The sequence below is a fragment of the Phoxinus phoxinus genome, assembly GCF_949152265.1.
Source record: "Phoxinus phoxinus genome assembly, chromosome: 21".
NCBI classification, from domain to species: domain Eukaryota; kingdom Metazoa; phylum Chordata; class Actinopteri; order Cypriniformes; family Leuciscidae; genus Phoxinus; species Phoxinus phoxinus.
The window spans coordinates 25,409,944-25,425,605 of NC_136896.1; the positions used below are offsets into that span (position 1 = coordinate 25,409,944).

Here is a 15,662-nt window from a genome sequence, read left to right on the forward strand (position 1 = left end):
ACACATATCGTGACATTAAATTAGCTTGTGGATAAATCAACACACTTTGTATTTTTCTTTCAGACAAGACTAAAAATGAATCAATATAACATGGTTAAAAGATTCAAAACAGAAGTCCCGCCCAAATGTGTATGTGTGTGTGTGTGTGTGTGTGTGTGGGGGGGGGGGGGGGGGGGGGGGGGGTAACATCGGCTTCTTTGACTCAAGGAGCTCAGAGTGAAAACCTCAACTTTCCTCGCATTACCTCAACCAGTCTCAAGCTGTATTTTGAAATGCTTGTCAAATTTACCTGCGTTGTAGTCACCAGGGCATTATTTATTTTAGTGTCTCTCATCGGTGTATGGAGAGTGACATGGGTGAAAAAAAACAATTTATACTGGTTTCTAACTATCCTCTATCTGCCCCTCGTGGCTGAAATGGTTTTAACTCTGAGAAGAAGAAAAGGGAAGGATTACAAATGGTAAGTACACACTTCAACATTTCTTTTTGCATGTATAATAATTTCTAGAGCCAAATTGAACCTTTTCTGGGGTCAACATCCTGAAATATCATCTAGTGTAACTTGGTTTAAACATTTAAGTGGATTTTGACAATATATAGCCGAGTGACTCAAACTCTGATCTTAGGTTTTCTCCAGCAATATTGTTTTTCCTCATAAGTATTATACCAACCATATGGATCCTCGAATTGCACCATCAGCAAAACAGATCAGAAGACATAAAGGTAATGCCCAAGGGAAAGCAATGGCGCATATAATACTTCTATAAATACATTTTAGCTTTTGACTGCTTTGCAAACATATTTCATGCTGCCTCTAGAAAACTTTAGAAAAATAAAAACCAATGTGTATTTCAATGCCAGTGTCTGATACAATGACAAATGCATTATATTTCCTAATGTTTTATGCCTGAAATGTTGCTTATTGCAGTGCAACAAACTGGATTCACCTGAGAGCATTCAATTATTTTTTGATGAAAGGAGAAATTCTTCCAATGCAACCATGAATTTACAGGTACTCTCTGTCTTTATACCATCATAACTTTCCACATTACAGACGTTTTCCATGGAAATATCTCTTAAATAAGTCTCTTGCAAGTCTTTCAGTTTATTTACTCAGTTTAAAGTACAACTATTAGCTTGGGTGATTTGTAAATCCAAATGTGGGTTCAGTCCTCAACACAAACAAGACCTGTGTTAATGGTTGCGCATGGTTCGTATACTGTCGAAAAACTGTTATTTGTTCAGAAGTCGCCACACCTTCACCTACCGTATGATATTTACACAACATGCTTTATAAGTCTGACCTCAGTTCTTCCAGAAGGCAACAGCTCTTAGCTGAATAGTAACTTTGTGGTGGTATTTTAGGACCATCTAAAATTCTTGTCATCGGTTTGTGCCAACGACTGGATCCTTGCCCTTCACCAAATCCTCCTGATCCTGCTAATAGTGGGGAAGTGGCTGCTACCGATCGCTGGAGGGGTCACCAGAGATGAGATGTCCCAGTTGTTGCTCATCTTTGTGGGCACAGCTGCTGATATCCTCGAGTTCATCAGTGAGACGCTGTCTGATATGAAGCAAGTATTGTTTAAGACTAAATACTCCACATTTTCACCTTTATCTCAATGGGTTTCTGTTAGGTAGGCTAAGTGTAATTAAATCTTTCTGTTTACTTCCTGATTTAAACGAGAATAGAATCAAATAAAACCCAACCTATTATTCAATGTGGTCTGTGTGGAAGCTTGTTTCCACTTCCATACAAAATGAGTTTGTTATAAAAAAAAAAAAAAGGTAATTGCAACTTTTTTTATCTAACAATTCCTATATCTCACAATTCTGAGAGGAGAAAATATATAAACTCACAACTCGGACTATTATTTTGTTTGTTTATATCTCACAATTCGGACTTTGTTCTAGCGATTCCAAGTTTATGTCTTGCCATTCAGATGTAAAATATCTCACAATTCTGACTTTTGTTCTCACAGTTCTGTGTTTATATATCTCACCATTCTGACGTTTTTGTCTTGCAATTGCGAGCTTACTCGTCAGAATTATGAAAAATAAAGTCACAATTATGATTTATAATATATGAATTGCAAGATATAAACTCACAATTGCAAGCAAAAAAAATCACAATTGTGATATTAAAAGTCACAATTATTATTTTGATATTTTGAATATAAAACTTTTTATTTTATTTTAAAACTGACTTTTTTTCTCAGGATTATGAGATACACATTCAGAATTGTGAGTTATAAAGTATGAATTGCAAAATCTCACTGGTTATTGTGAGATAACCTTGCAATTTCAAGAAAAAAGTCAGATTTGACCCTTCGCAGGGAGCTTGATTGACAGGTGATCTGACCAATCATACTTCGCCATCCGCCATTTTGTCCGACAAAGCAGTCAGGAGAGTTAGTTAACATGGGGGGATTTGAACTTGGAAAAGCGGAGTGTACTGACGCCTTTCTGCGGTTAAAACAACATTCCTCCTGATGTTCATTCATGTTTATTTGATGCTATAAATTTACAAGAAGGAAGAGATGATCGGTTCACGAGCAGCTTTAACTGATGCTCTACAGCGATCTGTCAGACACATTAAAGAGCCACAAAACAGTATTTATTGTTTACATTTCTTTTTTTAAATGACCAAATTTGAAAGGTGAAACTTTGTTTAATATGTTTAATATCAAAAGTAACCGAAAAGTAACCTGGTCTGTCCTGTCTGTCAGCGTCAGCGTGTTGTCAGTCTCCTCTCTGCTCCGCGATGTGTTTCTCTCTGCGTGAGAACATGGTGTGGCATGAGAGCGGCGTATAGCTTGTCGGACATAGCGACAGTAACTAAGGGGGGCGGGTCTTTGCGAACGGTCAATTGCGAGTTATTTTACATCTGAATTGCAAGACATAAACTTGCAATCGCTAGAAAAAAGTCACAGAACACAATGAAAACGATGTGGAAACAAGCTTCTATAGGTATGAGACAATGAGGTCTACTGTATATTTTTCGTAGTCATTAATTTTTCATCATATGCTGTTCCTTGTTTAGGGAGAACAGTCTAGCCTTTGCGTGCATTATTCTTGCAGTTTGGACATGGAGTATGCTACAATTTCCTTTGAATTTTTCAGGTCTGTACCTTATATTAGTTGTGACATTATATTTATGCATAATTTAATTTGAGTCATTGTTGTAATGTTCTTTCGTACTGTGTTTTTCATTGGCATCTCTCAGTGGTGAACACCAAACCTGAGGATGTTTGTGAAGGCCAGGATGACTCTCTCATCTCCAAGTACAGGACAGATATCTGGAACATTGTGGGATGCCTTTTACTTCAAGACGGCCCCTTCTTTATTGTCCGACTTGCAGTTATGATGTTTTTTTCTGTCTTTCATCAAATGCTGGTCTTCTTTACCATTAAGAACTTTCTAGTAGTGATGCTTAATATCTACAGGATGTGGGTCATTTACAAAGATTACACATCGTGAGAAGTGCACAAAGGATCTTGTTTGGGTAAAAAAACTGCAGTTGAACAAATTCACTGGCATTACTGACATTGTCAGTCTTAATGAAAAATTAGATTTTGATAAACATTTTGAACATTGTTATAAAACAGCTTATTGCTATATCAATAATACATGCATATACCTGTACAACATTTTATATTATTAATAAGGTTGTCAAAATAAATGCATGAGAAAAATTAAATATGGCTTGTTCTTTTTTTTAAGGCAGTTAACACATCCTTTCAATTTGACAGTATAAACTGTTTCATTCTGTTATTTATTTTTTTAAGACTGAACCAAGCAATTGCCAGTTCAAACAACAGTCCCACAGTAGAGCATGTTTATAAGTAAATAATAAATTACTTCTTAATTTACTTAAAAAAATGTTCAGTCTTTATGGGAAAAATAATAATTTTATTGCAGCTCAAGCATGAAATATCACCTGCTGTAACTTATGTTACATTTTATGCTACAAATATTGATGATTATCAACATTTGCAAAAGTTTACATGTGTAAGAACATAAACTGTGGGTAAAGTTTACTTATACAATGGTTAGTTAGTCTGTGCATTAGTGGTTTCATCATTACGCCAGTAGGTGGCAGGCTGAGTTTATGAGTGGCTGATTTTGATTCATTCACTTAAAAGGATGGTTCACCCAAAAATAAAAATTCTGTCATCATTTACTCACCCTCATGTTGATCCAAACCTGTAAGACTTTAATTTATCTTCAGAGCACAAATGAAGATCTTTTCCATGAAATCTGAGAGCTTTCTATCCCTCCATTGACAGTCTACACGACTGAAACTTTGACGCTTCAAAAAGTTCATAAAGAGATCGGAAAACTAATCCATGACATATGATGAGCAGATTGAATTTAGGCCTTTATTCACAAACATTGATCAGCGAACATAAACAGAAGCTCAACTGAACCTGCTTGACACGCGAGAACAAACCTGGTTCTTGTTGAAGCTCAAACGTGCTGCGTAACACGAGAATGAACCTCATTGGTTCTCGCACGTCAGGTGAACATGCTTGAGCTTCCTTTTACTGATGTGTGAGTTGATGAATGTTTATATGTGAATCAAAAAGCCTAAATTAAATCTGTTTATCATATAATTGTGATGGAGAGTCTGAGACATTCGGATCCATTTGCAGTCATTTTATTGAAAGACACAATGTAGCAAAGAGACAAGGCAGACTAGGAACAGGCAAGGGAGATCCAGGAATCAGAGTGGTTACCAGGCGCGGGTCAGGGCAGGCAGAGAACGTTCGTGAAGGATCCTTGGAAATACAGGCTGGGGTCGGAGAACCAGGAATACTTGGAAAGATATAGATCGCTTGGAAATGAACGCCGTGGCAGAAACAAGACTTCGCAATGAAGGTGAGTTGGGAGCGTGCATATAAAGGGAGCTGAGAGAGTTAGAGTGAGAACAGGTGCGCTGATGATGGGATGTGACAGGGCTGGTAGATAATGAGTGTGAGGAGGTGGAAGATGGGAAGTGCAGTCCTAGTACTCAGGGGAAAGTGATGAAATTCGGGTCTGGTGGAACTCGCACTTCTCAACCTTGGCATATAGTTGATTGTCAATAAGACGCTGGAGCACGGCACGCACATCCTTGACGTGTTCTGCAAGAGTCTCGGAATAAATCATGATGTCGTCAATGTAGACTATGACCTTGTGATTCAACATGTCCCGGAAGATGTCATTGACGAAGGCCTGGAAGACAGAGGGACTGTTGGACAGGCCGAACGGCATAACCCGGTACTCGTAGTGCCCAGTCGTCGTGGAGAAGGCCGTCTTCCACTCATCCCCCTCTCGAATGCAGATAAGGTTGTAGGCATTTCTCAGGTCTAGTTTGGTGAAAAACTTGGCGGTGCGGAGCATCTCCAGGGCGGCTAGAACCAGCGGCAGGGGATAACGATATTTGACTGTCACCTCGTTAAGATTGCGGTAGTCTATGCAGGGGCGGAGACCTCCGTCCTTCTTTTTGACAAAGAAAAACGCTGCGGAGGCTGGAGAAGTGGAAGGTGTGATAAAACCCTTGGCGAGCTGTTCGTCTATGTAGGTCTTCATGGCGTCGGTCTCTGGCTGAGACAAAGGATAGACTCTCCCACGGGGTGCTACAGCTCCAGGAAGAAACTCGATGGCGCAATCCCCTGGTCTGTGAGGTGGTAGCTGAGAAATGCCTCCTTTTCGCTGAAAGCCAAAGCGAGGTCGTGATAGGCAGAGGGAACGCCCTTGAGATCAGGATTCTCTGACTGACCGAGATCAGCTTCAGGACCATGGACAGTGGACTAACAGTTCGCGGAGCAGAAAGGGGACCACTGAATTATTCTTCTCTTGAACCACGAGCTATGGGGGTCGTGCTTCTCCAGCCAGGGGAATCCTAGAACAACAGGGTGTTGAGGTGAATTTATGGCGAGCAGTTGAATTAACTCAGAATGTTGAACACCGGTATCGAGGGTTAACTGTTGAGTGATATATTGAATCTTGCCGGACCCCAGGGGGGGCCCATCCAAAGCTGCTACTGCCACTTGAGGTTCACATGAAACGAGAGGGAAATGATGAGCTCTAGCAAAAGTGATATCAATGAAATTTCCCGCTGCCCCAGAATCAATCAATGCAATGGTGTTAACAGTCTCCTTATCTGTGCTGATAGATACATTTACAGTGAGAGAATGAATAGTGAGGAGACTGGGACTCACCGCAGGAGAGAGTGCGGAAGGTGAGAGTGTAGTTCGCCGCGGAGGATCCTCCCTGACGAAGAGACAGCAACAGCTCACCCGGGTCCTTTCCGTCGGCGGGATGTTCGAACACCTCTCTGAATTGGATGAGAAAATCGTCATAAGAGGGAAAAGCGAGATTACCTCCTGACCAAAGCGCCGTCACCCATTCCAGGGCTTTTCCAGTCAGCAACGAGCATATGAAGGACACACGGCCGTTGTCGCTAGTGAAGAGGTGAGGTTGTTGATTAATATACAGTGTGCATTGTAACAGGAACCCTTTGCACGTAGCTGAAGATCCATCGTATTTCTCAGGAAGGGATAAACGGAGAATATTGGATGTACTCACACTGGGCATGGGTTGAGCTGGGGGTACAACGACCTGTGTGGCCGCGGTGGATTGAGGAGAAAGTGACTGCATGGATCTCACCAGTTCCTCGGTGAGTGAAGTTAATTTCTCCAGCTGTCGTTGATGAACCACCAGTACTGAACCTTGATTGGAGAGTTCTGTGGAAAACTGATGCAGGGCTGCTGGATCCAGTGTTGGCGAAGTCTTCTGTGATGGAGAGTCTGAGACATTCGGATCCATTTGCAGTAATTTTATTGAAAGACACAATGTAGCAAAGAGACAAGGCAGACTAGGAACAGGCAAGGGAGATCCAGGAATCAGAGTGGTTACCAGGCGCGGGTCAGGGCAGGCAGAGAACGTTCGTGAAGGATCCTTGGAAATACAGGCTGGGGTCGGAGAACCAGGAATACTTGGGAAGATATAGAGATCGCTTGGAAATGAACGCCGTGGCAGAAACAAGACTTCGCAATGAAGGTGAGTTGGGAGCGTGCATATAAAGGTAGCTGAGAGAGTCAGAGTGAGAACAGGTGCGCTGATGATGGGATGTGACAGGGCTGGTAGATAATGAGTGTGAGGAGGTGGAAGATGGGAAGTGCAGTCCTAGTACTCAGGGAAAAGTGATCTGATGCCGCCAGAGGGAGGCGATAGAGGTCGCTCCGTGACAATAATGAAGAGTCTCTTCAGAAAATTTGGAACTAAACCACTCAATTCGTATTTTTCGTATTTCCCATTCATTTCCTACGGTGGTCACTTTTGACTGCAAAAAATACATTGTTTTTTGTTTTAAGACCATTTTACCTTTTAGAATCATGTCTGGGTTTTTTTGTGCATTCATAGCAAGTTGGACAAAAGTCACCAAGTTTAGTACCATTCCAATGAAGTAAAAGTTTGTTTTTTTAAATAACATAATTTTTCTGCTAAAAATGCATGGCCAAAACAATATCAGAGGGTTAATTATCACAGATTTTCATTGAGTCAAGGTTTGCCTTCACTTGTCATCCTGAAGTCACTACATGTTTGAGAACAATCCACAGATGTCCAAATATACTTCAACAGTTTGAAGACTGATTCATTAGAACATCATTCCTCCGTGGTTAAATTGGATGTACGTTTTGGATCATCATTTACTTGTAAAATCAATATTTATAATGTGAAATATTATAACTTACAGAATTTGCTAATAGTAGAATAAATTCTTCTCCAAAACCCATCAGAATAGCCTGTGCTACTAAAACACAACCTCAGAGCTTAAAGGTAGAGTAGGCAATTCTGGAGAGGCTAGCAATAGCAAGCTAGCTTTGAAAGGATAAGATCCTTTCAGTAACCCCCTTGAAGGGATAGTTCACTTTGAAATTAAATTTTGGTATGTTTTAGCTTACCTGAAGTGCATCCAAGATGTAGGTGTCTTTGTCTCCGCAGTAGTTTCAATTTTGATATTTTTAGGTCAAACCGTTCTTGTTTGTCAGTCATATAATGCAGCTATATAGTTACTGTATCCAAAAGTATGCAGAGATGTCTCTAATAGCATGCAGAGAAAAGTCCAAATTAAAAAATTCCCCATCGTAAGTGCACATTGATGGCCTAAGCTTGCGCGAACTCATCCGGGAGTGTTGAGTTTTCACTTATTCCCAATTTGTAAGCCTTCTATCTTGACACACTACTCGCTTCATTGTTCAGGTCAATCAAAGGCATACGTTGAGCCGTACAGCCAATCACACGCGTTTCTGCTGAGCTTAAAAATGCAACGTCCAATCAAAGGCGGTTAGATTAGTTTCCGGGGAAGAAATCCGGTGTAAACAGATCACTTGGACGTGGTTGTGTAAAAGAGATAAAAACGATATAAATACTGTTCGTTTTATCACACAAACCGCTTGTTTCGTGTCTTAGGCCATCAATGTGCACTTACGATTGGGCATTTTTTAATTTGGACTTTTCTCTGCATGCTATTAGAGACATCTCTGCATGCTTTTGGATACAGTAACTATATACCTGCATTATATGACTGACAGACAAGAACGATTTGACCTAAAAATATCAAAATTGAAACTACTGCGGAGACAAAGACACCTACATCTTGGATGCACTTCAGGTAAGCTAAAACATACCAAAATTTAATTTCAAAGTGAACTATCCCTTTAAGCCAGGCCTCCTTTAAAACACATTAACGCACCAGTGTGCAGTCGACAGTCGGCGCAACATAAGCTTGTTGTTTTGACTCTACAACTCTGCATAGCCATAACCTTTTGGTCCTTTTACTTCCACAGAAGATTTATGTACATATTATTGATTGATATCAGGATGTCAAGAGAGTTTCATTATAACAAAAAGTGTTTATAAAGCAAATTGCCTACCCTTCCTTAATACATCCATCAGGCTTAACACCTCCTTTTCCCCATTGCTTTTCCTTATTCTTCAAACATACCTTTTGTGATTGTGGCCAAAGAGTTCAATTTACTCTTTATCAGACCACAACACGTGGCGGTGGCTTATCTAAGTGTGGTGTTGAATTGTGATTCTGACATTTATGTTGAGGTTGCAGGTAATGTTTGTGCACACTGACCCCTGTGTCAGCTCAATACTCAATATTCCCTCAGGCCTTTTTTGTTGTTGTTGCAGTCCTATGCTTTGTTTTAAATTCCTAACTACTATGAGCAATTCCAGTCTTGTACTTATTGTCCGTTACAGAGCTTTTTTTCTTTTTGGAGTGTTATCTTATCTTTATGCATACAGTCAAACCAAAAATTATTCAGACACCAGATATTTTTTTTTACATTTTTGTAGTGGGTGCAGGACACTATAGTTAATTTATGTAATTGAGGATAGCAAAATAAAGTAGTAACACTTTACAATAAGCATCATTAGTTATCATTAGTTAACTACATAAAAGTAACTAATAATGAACTGCACTTATACAGCATTTATTAATCTTTGTTAATGTTAATATCAACATTTACTAATACTTTATTACAATATTGTTAACAAACAATGGTTTGTTCATGTTAGTTAATACATTAAGTAATGGTAACCAATTAACCATATTGTAAAGTGTTACCAATAGAGTAAACCGTAAAATATTATATCCAGAAATTCTTCATACAAAAAATTGATAAAATTGTTTTTAATTGTTTTTGATTTAATTGCTAATGCAACATTTTTTTTACACCAAAGACTGAACAAAATTAAGCATTGCTTGGTAATTGGTTGACCTAAATTGGTATTATCTATTGTGTACTTAAATTTAACTGCTGGCAGCTATTCAACCTAAGACAGTAACAGAAGGATGGCCAAAACCGTAAAATATCAACTGATTTGATAACTCTGAGTTCTTGTCATATTTACTAAACTATAGCGAATAAACTGTGATAATGTGAGAAATGTTGAAGGTGTCTGAATAGATTTTGGTTTGATTGTGCAAAAGTCTTAGGCAAGTTACTATTTTCACCAAAACAATGGTTGTAAGCCATGTTTTGCTGTAGTGTGTCAGTATATTTCCTATAGGAAATATCAGTTTACATTTCCAAACATTCCTTTTGCCATGCATTAATTGTAATAATCCAGTGAGATTTTTGTATGCACAAGGAGTCTGACAACAGCCGGTATAAAGATCTGATCTCACCATCATCGAGTCCGAGACAGACTAAATCCAGAAGAACTGTGGCAATGTCTCAGAGACGCTTGAAGAAACCTGAGCATAAGAGAATTCTAAAAATAAAAATGCTTTTATATACTGTAGGCCAAGCAATGGTTAAGCTCAAAGGACAAACAGCATGAAACACTATGAAAACACAATTATGAAAACACAATATGAAAATACATCACATGCCCTTTGAGGGCAGAGCATGTTTAAACAGCCAATGTGGTTGTCAAACGATTATATTATTAATTTATTTTGCTTTGACTATCATAAGAAGGAAAGACATTTCTTGGGTTTAGAAGCTGAAATTGAGGACTTTGTTTTGTTGACCTCATGTTGAGAAATGGCTGTAAATCTTGATAAACGGACACATGAGCTGCTGCTTTGCTCTTTATATGCTTATCTCAGACTAGATGAATTGGAAGAGGAATACACATCCGATGGTTAGACATATATACTTGCCAAGTATACACATATTTTGTTGATCCTGGAACAACATTCCAGTTAAAAAATGTAGTCCTAACCCTATCCTTATCACTAAACTTAACCCTAGAACATAACAATGCATCAGAGGGAAATGACAGAAGCACCTAACCCTGATTGTGAGCCTAAACTTGACATAAACTGTAAACCTCAAATCTGATTGGTTGATTGGAATGTTGATCCAGGAACATGAAGTACTTGTAGAAATCACGTTCACCAAGATGGTCCTGACACTGGCAGCTGATATTGGAGCATAAGCTGTGGATGTGTTCATATATGTTCTGTCTTCTCCTGCAAGACTAACTGGATGAGAGGAAGTTATGTGCGATAGCAATTTACTTTCTTTCCTTCCTTTTTTAATTTGTTCTCATTTTTTTTCTTATTTTGTTCTTTTTGACTGAATGAAAGGTTTCCTGTTTTTAATTTTTAACTAGCCTATAACACAAAAATTAAATGTGAAATACTTTTTTTAGAACATTAGTTTTATTTATTTTTCTTGATTATCAAATAAGCTTTTTATTTATATTTAGAATAATTTATATGAGCATTTGATCTCTTGGTATTTGTGCCGCTAACATGAGGTATCCACCAGAGGGCATCATGTGATAAACGGAAAAGTGGAACGTTTGCATCAAACAAGATCACTTTTTAGTTCCATTTTTTTTTAAACACGAATTATTCATAGTCTAATTCCTTATTATATGGCATATAAATGATATGATGATGGTTCCAATTAAAAATTATAATAATAATAATAAAAACATTTCCAATACTCTTTCTGTTTTTAATTAACAGATTGGCAAAAATTCTGGTTTTTATTATTATTTCAGATTGCAGGATAATCTAGGCTAATCCGCTTTGCTGCATATCATTAACATTAAAATAAATAAAATATATAATGCAGCTATGAAACCATTCTAGTGACACGACTGTCGGATTCTGTTGGAATAATTTAATATGTATACACACTTCAGTTGAAGACTTTCAAGCCACCAAAATACAGAGACAGAAAATTCTGACTGGCTGAACTGTTATATGTGTATCAAGCAGAAATTCTCAGGTTAAAGTCAACAAAACATGATCCATTCAATGGGGCAAAATTTTTATTGTATATTATTAGTCCCAAAAGAATATCCTATAACTACATTACAAATATGTATGGCATTCATATTATTGTTTAACTGTAACAATAATATGAACCAGTAAAGGCGAGCTAAAAATACAAGGTAACATCAATATTCTTGTGTTACAACGCCTTTTATTTTAGTAATATAGAAAAAAAGATCAGAGATCACGAGAACATAACATTATCTATGAATAGCCAGCAGTATAAGGATCTATTGATTGTCCTGGTGTGATAGTAACTAAATATTCCAGTATAACACGACTCTTATAAATAGAGTATCTCAATCTCCTTCTTGTGTTCTCACTATGACACCTACAGCCCGGTCTGTTTGAGGATTATATGCAACTATTGAGAACAAAGTAAGAACATAAGACTTTAAAATATAGGGTTTCTACAACCTTTTCATGTCAGTCATTCGTGAATCATGAGCAATGCATACGTTTTTCTTTTAAAGAATCCTTTTATAGATATTTGCTCTGACAAAGACCAACTTTAATAGAAAATTATATGAAGATCATTAATTTAATACTTTAAGGTTCCTCACATTTAGTGCCAAATTTTGCAAAAATTATACCCGTAAAAAAAAACCAATTCATCATATTTGGGTTAGTGCAAAATGGAGAAAAATAACATACATCGAAACTTGTCCAGGTAGCAGTTGAGTTCTGTGGTTCTATAAATCCTCCTGCGTCCTTAACTACAAACATGTGTCTGCAACAATTGACAAAATACTAGTCAAATACTCAATTGTTCAGATCTGTATTGTTGGTTAAAGATAGGGTAGGCAATTTCGGAAAGGCTAGCAATAGCAAGCTAGCTTTGAATGCATGAGATCACCCAATCACCTTCGAGTGGTAAAAAACAAGCCAATGCACATTGGCGACTGAGATTTGCATCCGTACATATGGGTATATAAGGCAGTGTGCAACACCCGGGCTTTCAACAGTGGTACAGGGGATGTGGCGGGAAGTAACATTAGGGGGTTACATTTGTAACGAGACGTTACCTATCAGTCAGTCACGTTCAATGTTACGTCAGAACTGACTGATGCAATGGGATCCCTATGGATAGTGCCACAACTGCTGCCCCTTCCCAGCACCCTGTGTAAGGCGCCTGAACCTCTGTTTCTGGTGGGATGGAAGGACAAAATCAAAGTTCAAAGTTCACCACCTGGTCCCTAAAAGGAGTGGTCGGAACTTTGGGCACAAATCCCGGCCGGGGTCTCAGGATAACGTGAGAGTCAGACGGCCCAAATTCCAGGCATGTTTCACTGACCGGAAATGCCTGCAGGTCCCCCACCCTCTTGATAGATGTGAGGACAGTCAGGAGCGCTTTCTTGGGAGACAGGTTCTTAAACTTGACTGACTGTAGTGGCTCAAAGGGCGCTGTCTGTAGTCAAGTCAAGTCACCTTTATTTATATAGCGCTTTTTACAATACATTGTACAAGGGCAGTTTGTACAATGTATTGTAAAATACAGTTTGTATCAAAGCAGCTTCACAGTGATAATATGAAAATAATACAACAAAGATTGTTTCTAGAAAAAAATTGCATCATCATCCACCTTAAGGCAGATCAATTATATTGTTGAATAATAAATGTCCCCAACTAAGCAAGCCAAAATCCGGATTCGGATTCAGGAGGAACAGTGCAGTTTTCGGCTTTCCAGCTCTATACCCTCTACAGGGTGCTGGAGGGTTCCCCAAGATACTTAAACTCCTCCACTTGAGGCAGGAACTCTCCACCAACCTGAAGTAGGCAAGCCACCTTTTTCCGACTGAGGACCATGGCCTCGGATTTGGAGGTGCTGATTCTCATCCCAGCCACTTCACACTCGGCTGCAAACCGTCTTAGTGCATGCTGCCGGCAATGCGAACCAAGCTTCTGCTTCGGTCGTACAGGGACCGGACAGCCCTTAGCAAAGGACCCCGGACCCCATACTCCCGGAGCACCCTCCACAGGCCGCCACGAGGGACACAGTCGAATGCCTTCTCCAAATCCGTCTGCTTCTGTATTGCCGAGAACTGCTGTGCAAACTTCTCGACAGTGTTGACAAAGAAGCCGGCCTGGGAGATGGAGGAGTCAAGAAAGCAGACTTCGACGACCTCCATCTCTGCCAGGTTCAGCAAGAGTTCCTGGACCACTAAAGGCGAGGTGATGGGCATGGAAGCATTTTACATCAGCTTCATCTTATGTGCAACGTACGACATCCTGCCTTCCCCCTCAAACCTCAGCCAGTGGTACGGAGAAGACCCGACGTGCCCCCTCTGTCCATCCCCCGCAAACCTCAAACATATTTTGGTTGGCTGCAAGATATGCTTGCCACAAGGCCCCTACACCTGGCGGCACAACCATGTCCTGAAGTGCCTAGCAGCTACCTTGGAGTGCAGATGGATAAAGATCAATGCCCTGCCTCCTCCATCATTCCATCCCTTATACGCAAGGGAGTCCATCCGACATGGTGCAAAGACAGCCAAAGTCCATACAACATCGGACATCGGCCAGCTCGGAAGGGCCCGAGACTGGAAGTTGGTGGCAGATTTGAACCAAAGACTTTACTTCCCTTCTGAGATCGCTACAACGAACCTCAGACCAGATCTCGTGCTCTGGTCCTCCTCACTCCACATCGTGTACATCATAGAGCTTACTGTTCCCTGGGAGGCTGCTGTAGAGGAGGCATTTGAGCGTAAGAGCCTTAAGTACACCGAGTTGGCAGCTGATGCGGAGCAACGTGGATGGTTGGCAGCTGATGCGGAGCAACGTGGATGGAAATCCAAGGTTTTCCCAGTGGAAGTCAGCTGCAGAGGCTTCGTGGGCAAGTCAACCATCAGGTGGCTTAAGGAACTGGGAGTGCGAGACCAAACCCTACGCCAAACCATCAAAACCCGCTCAGGTCCAGTAGAAGAAGCAAGTCGATGGCTATGGGTGAAAAGGAGTCCAACTGGGCCGCTACATAACACATTTGGCACGTAAGGGTTGAAAGCAGAGGGGGGCACACCTGGGACGCCAGGTGCTGCCGATGCGCCCTCTGGAGGTGTCGTGGGCCTATCATTGATACACCAGAGAAGGCGGGTGCCCACCTGATGACCCCAATGAAGCTTAAAACCCCCATTCTCATCCCCAGCCACCACCACAGTGAGGAAATCACTCTGATGGATGCATCGTCCCCACTCATACCTCAGACCTGTCATCAACACAGAGAAGAACCCACTCCAATGGATGCATCGTCACCACTCATACCTCAGGTCTTAAACAGGGGATTGTTTCACCTAGTCATAAAACATAACACAACATTAATATACAAATGACTATTTTCCCTGGTTCAATAGAGAACTCTTGTAAGAAAGTAACAGTGGCTGGATCAGACTCTAAGTATCACCTCTGCTTAAAAAGATGCCATCTAATCCTGTTTACATAAAATAAACCTGCCCCCGAGCAGGTTTGATCTTACGGACAAGTTGCTACGACAGCCAACGGGTCCCAGATGATAAAAAATGTATGCAAATGTAACACATTACTTTCCATGAAACATTACAAAGTAACACAACTATTTTTTTTTTGGAGTAACAATATTGTAACGCATTACTTTTAAAAGTAACTTTACAAAAACACTGCACGTAGTTCATTTTGATACGTTTTTGTAACATCAAAGCTCATGGTGAGGACTGTGGGAAAATTTCCACATTTTCCTTTAAATTTCTAGACTGAATCTGTTCTTTGATACCCAGCCAAATTATGAAAATATAAGGAGGTAAATAATAATCGTCCATAATATTTTGTCCCCCCAGCATTTATTTATATATTTATTTTGTTATTGGAACATACAGTACTTGTACAGTTTCCCAGT

General features: G+C 39.8%; 1 protein-coding gene across 2 annotated transcripts; it reads left to right on the forward strand.

Annotated features, from left to right (window-relative positions):
• The first annotated feature begins 188 nt into the window (after positions 1–188).
• On the forward strand, positions 189–3,690 carry tmem26b (transmembrane protein 26b). 2 transcript variants are annotated; one of them, XM_079594506.1, is made up of 6 exons: positions 189–460; positions 627–723; positions 929–1,012; positions 1,366–1,578; positions 3,048–3,123; positions 3,227–3,690. In XM_079594506.1, exons 1-6 carry the CDS (start codon positions 273–275, stop codon positions 3,478–3,480), a joined length of 912 nt encoding a protein of 303 aa, XP_079450632.1. In that variant the 5' UTR covers positions 189–272; the 3' UTR covers positions 3,481–3,690. The 2 variants fall into 2 exon arrangements, with proteins under 2 accessions (XP_079450632.1, XP_079450633.1); XM_079594507.1 differs by having other exon boundaries at positions 1,366–1,574; positions 3,044–3,123.
• The last annotated feature ends 11,972 nt before the right edge of the window (positions 3,691–15,662 follow it).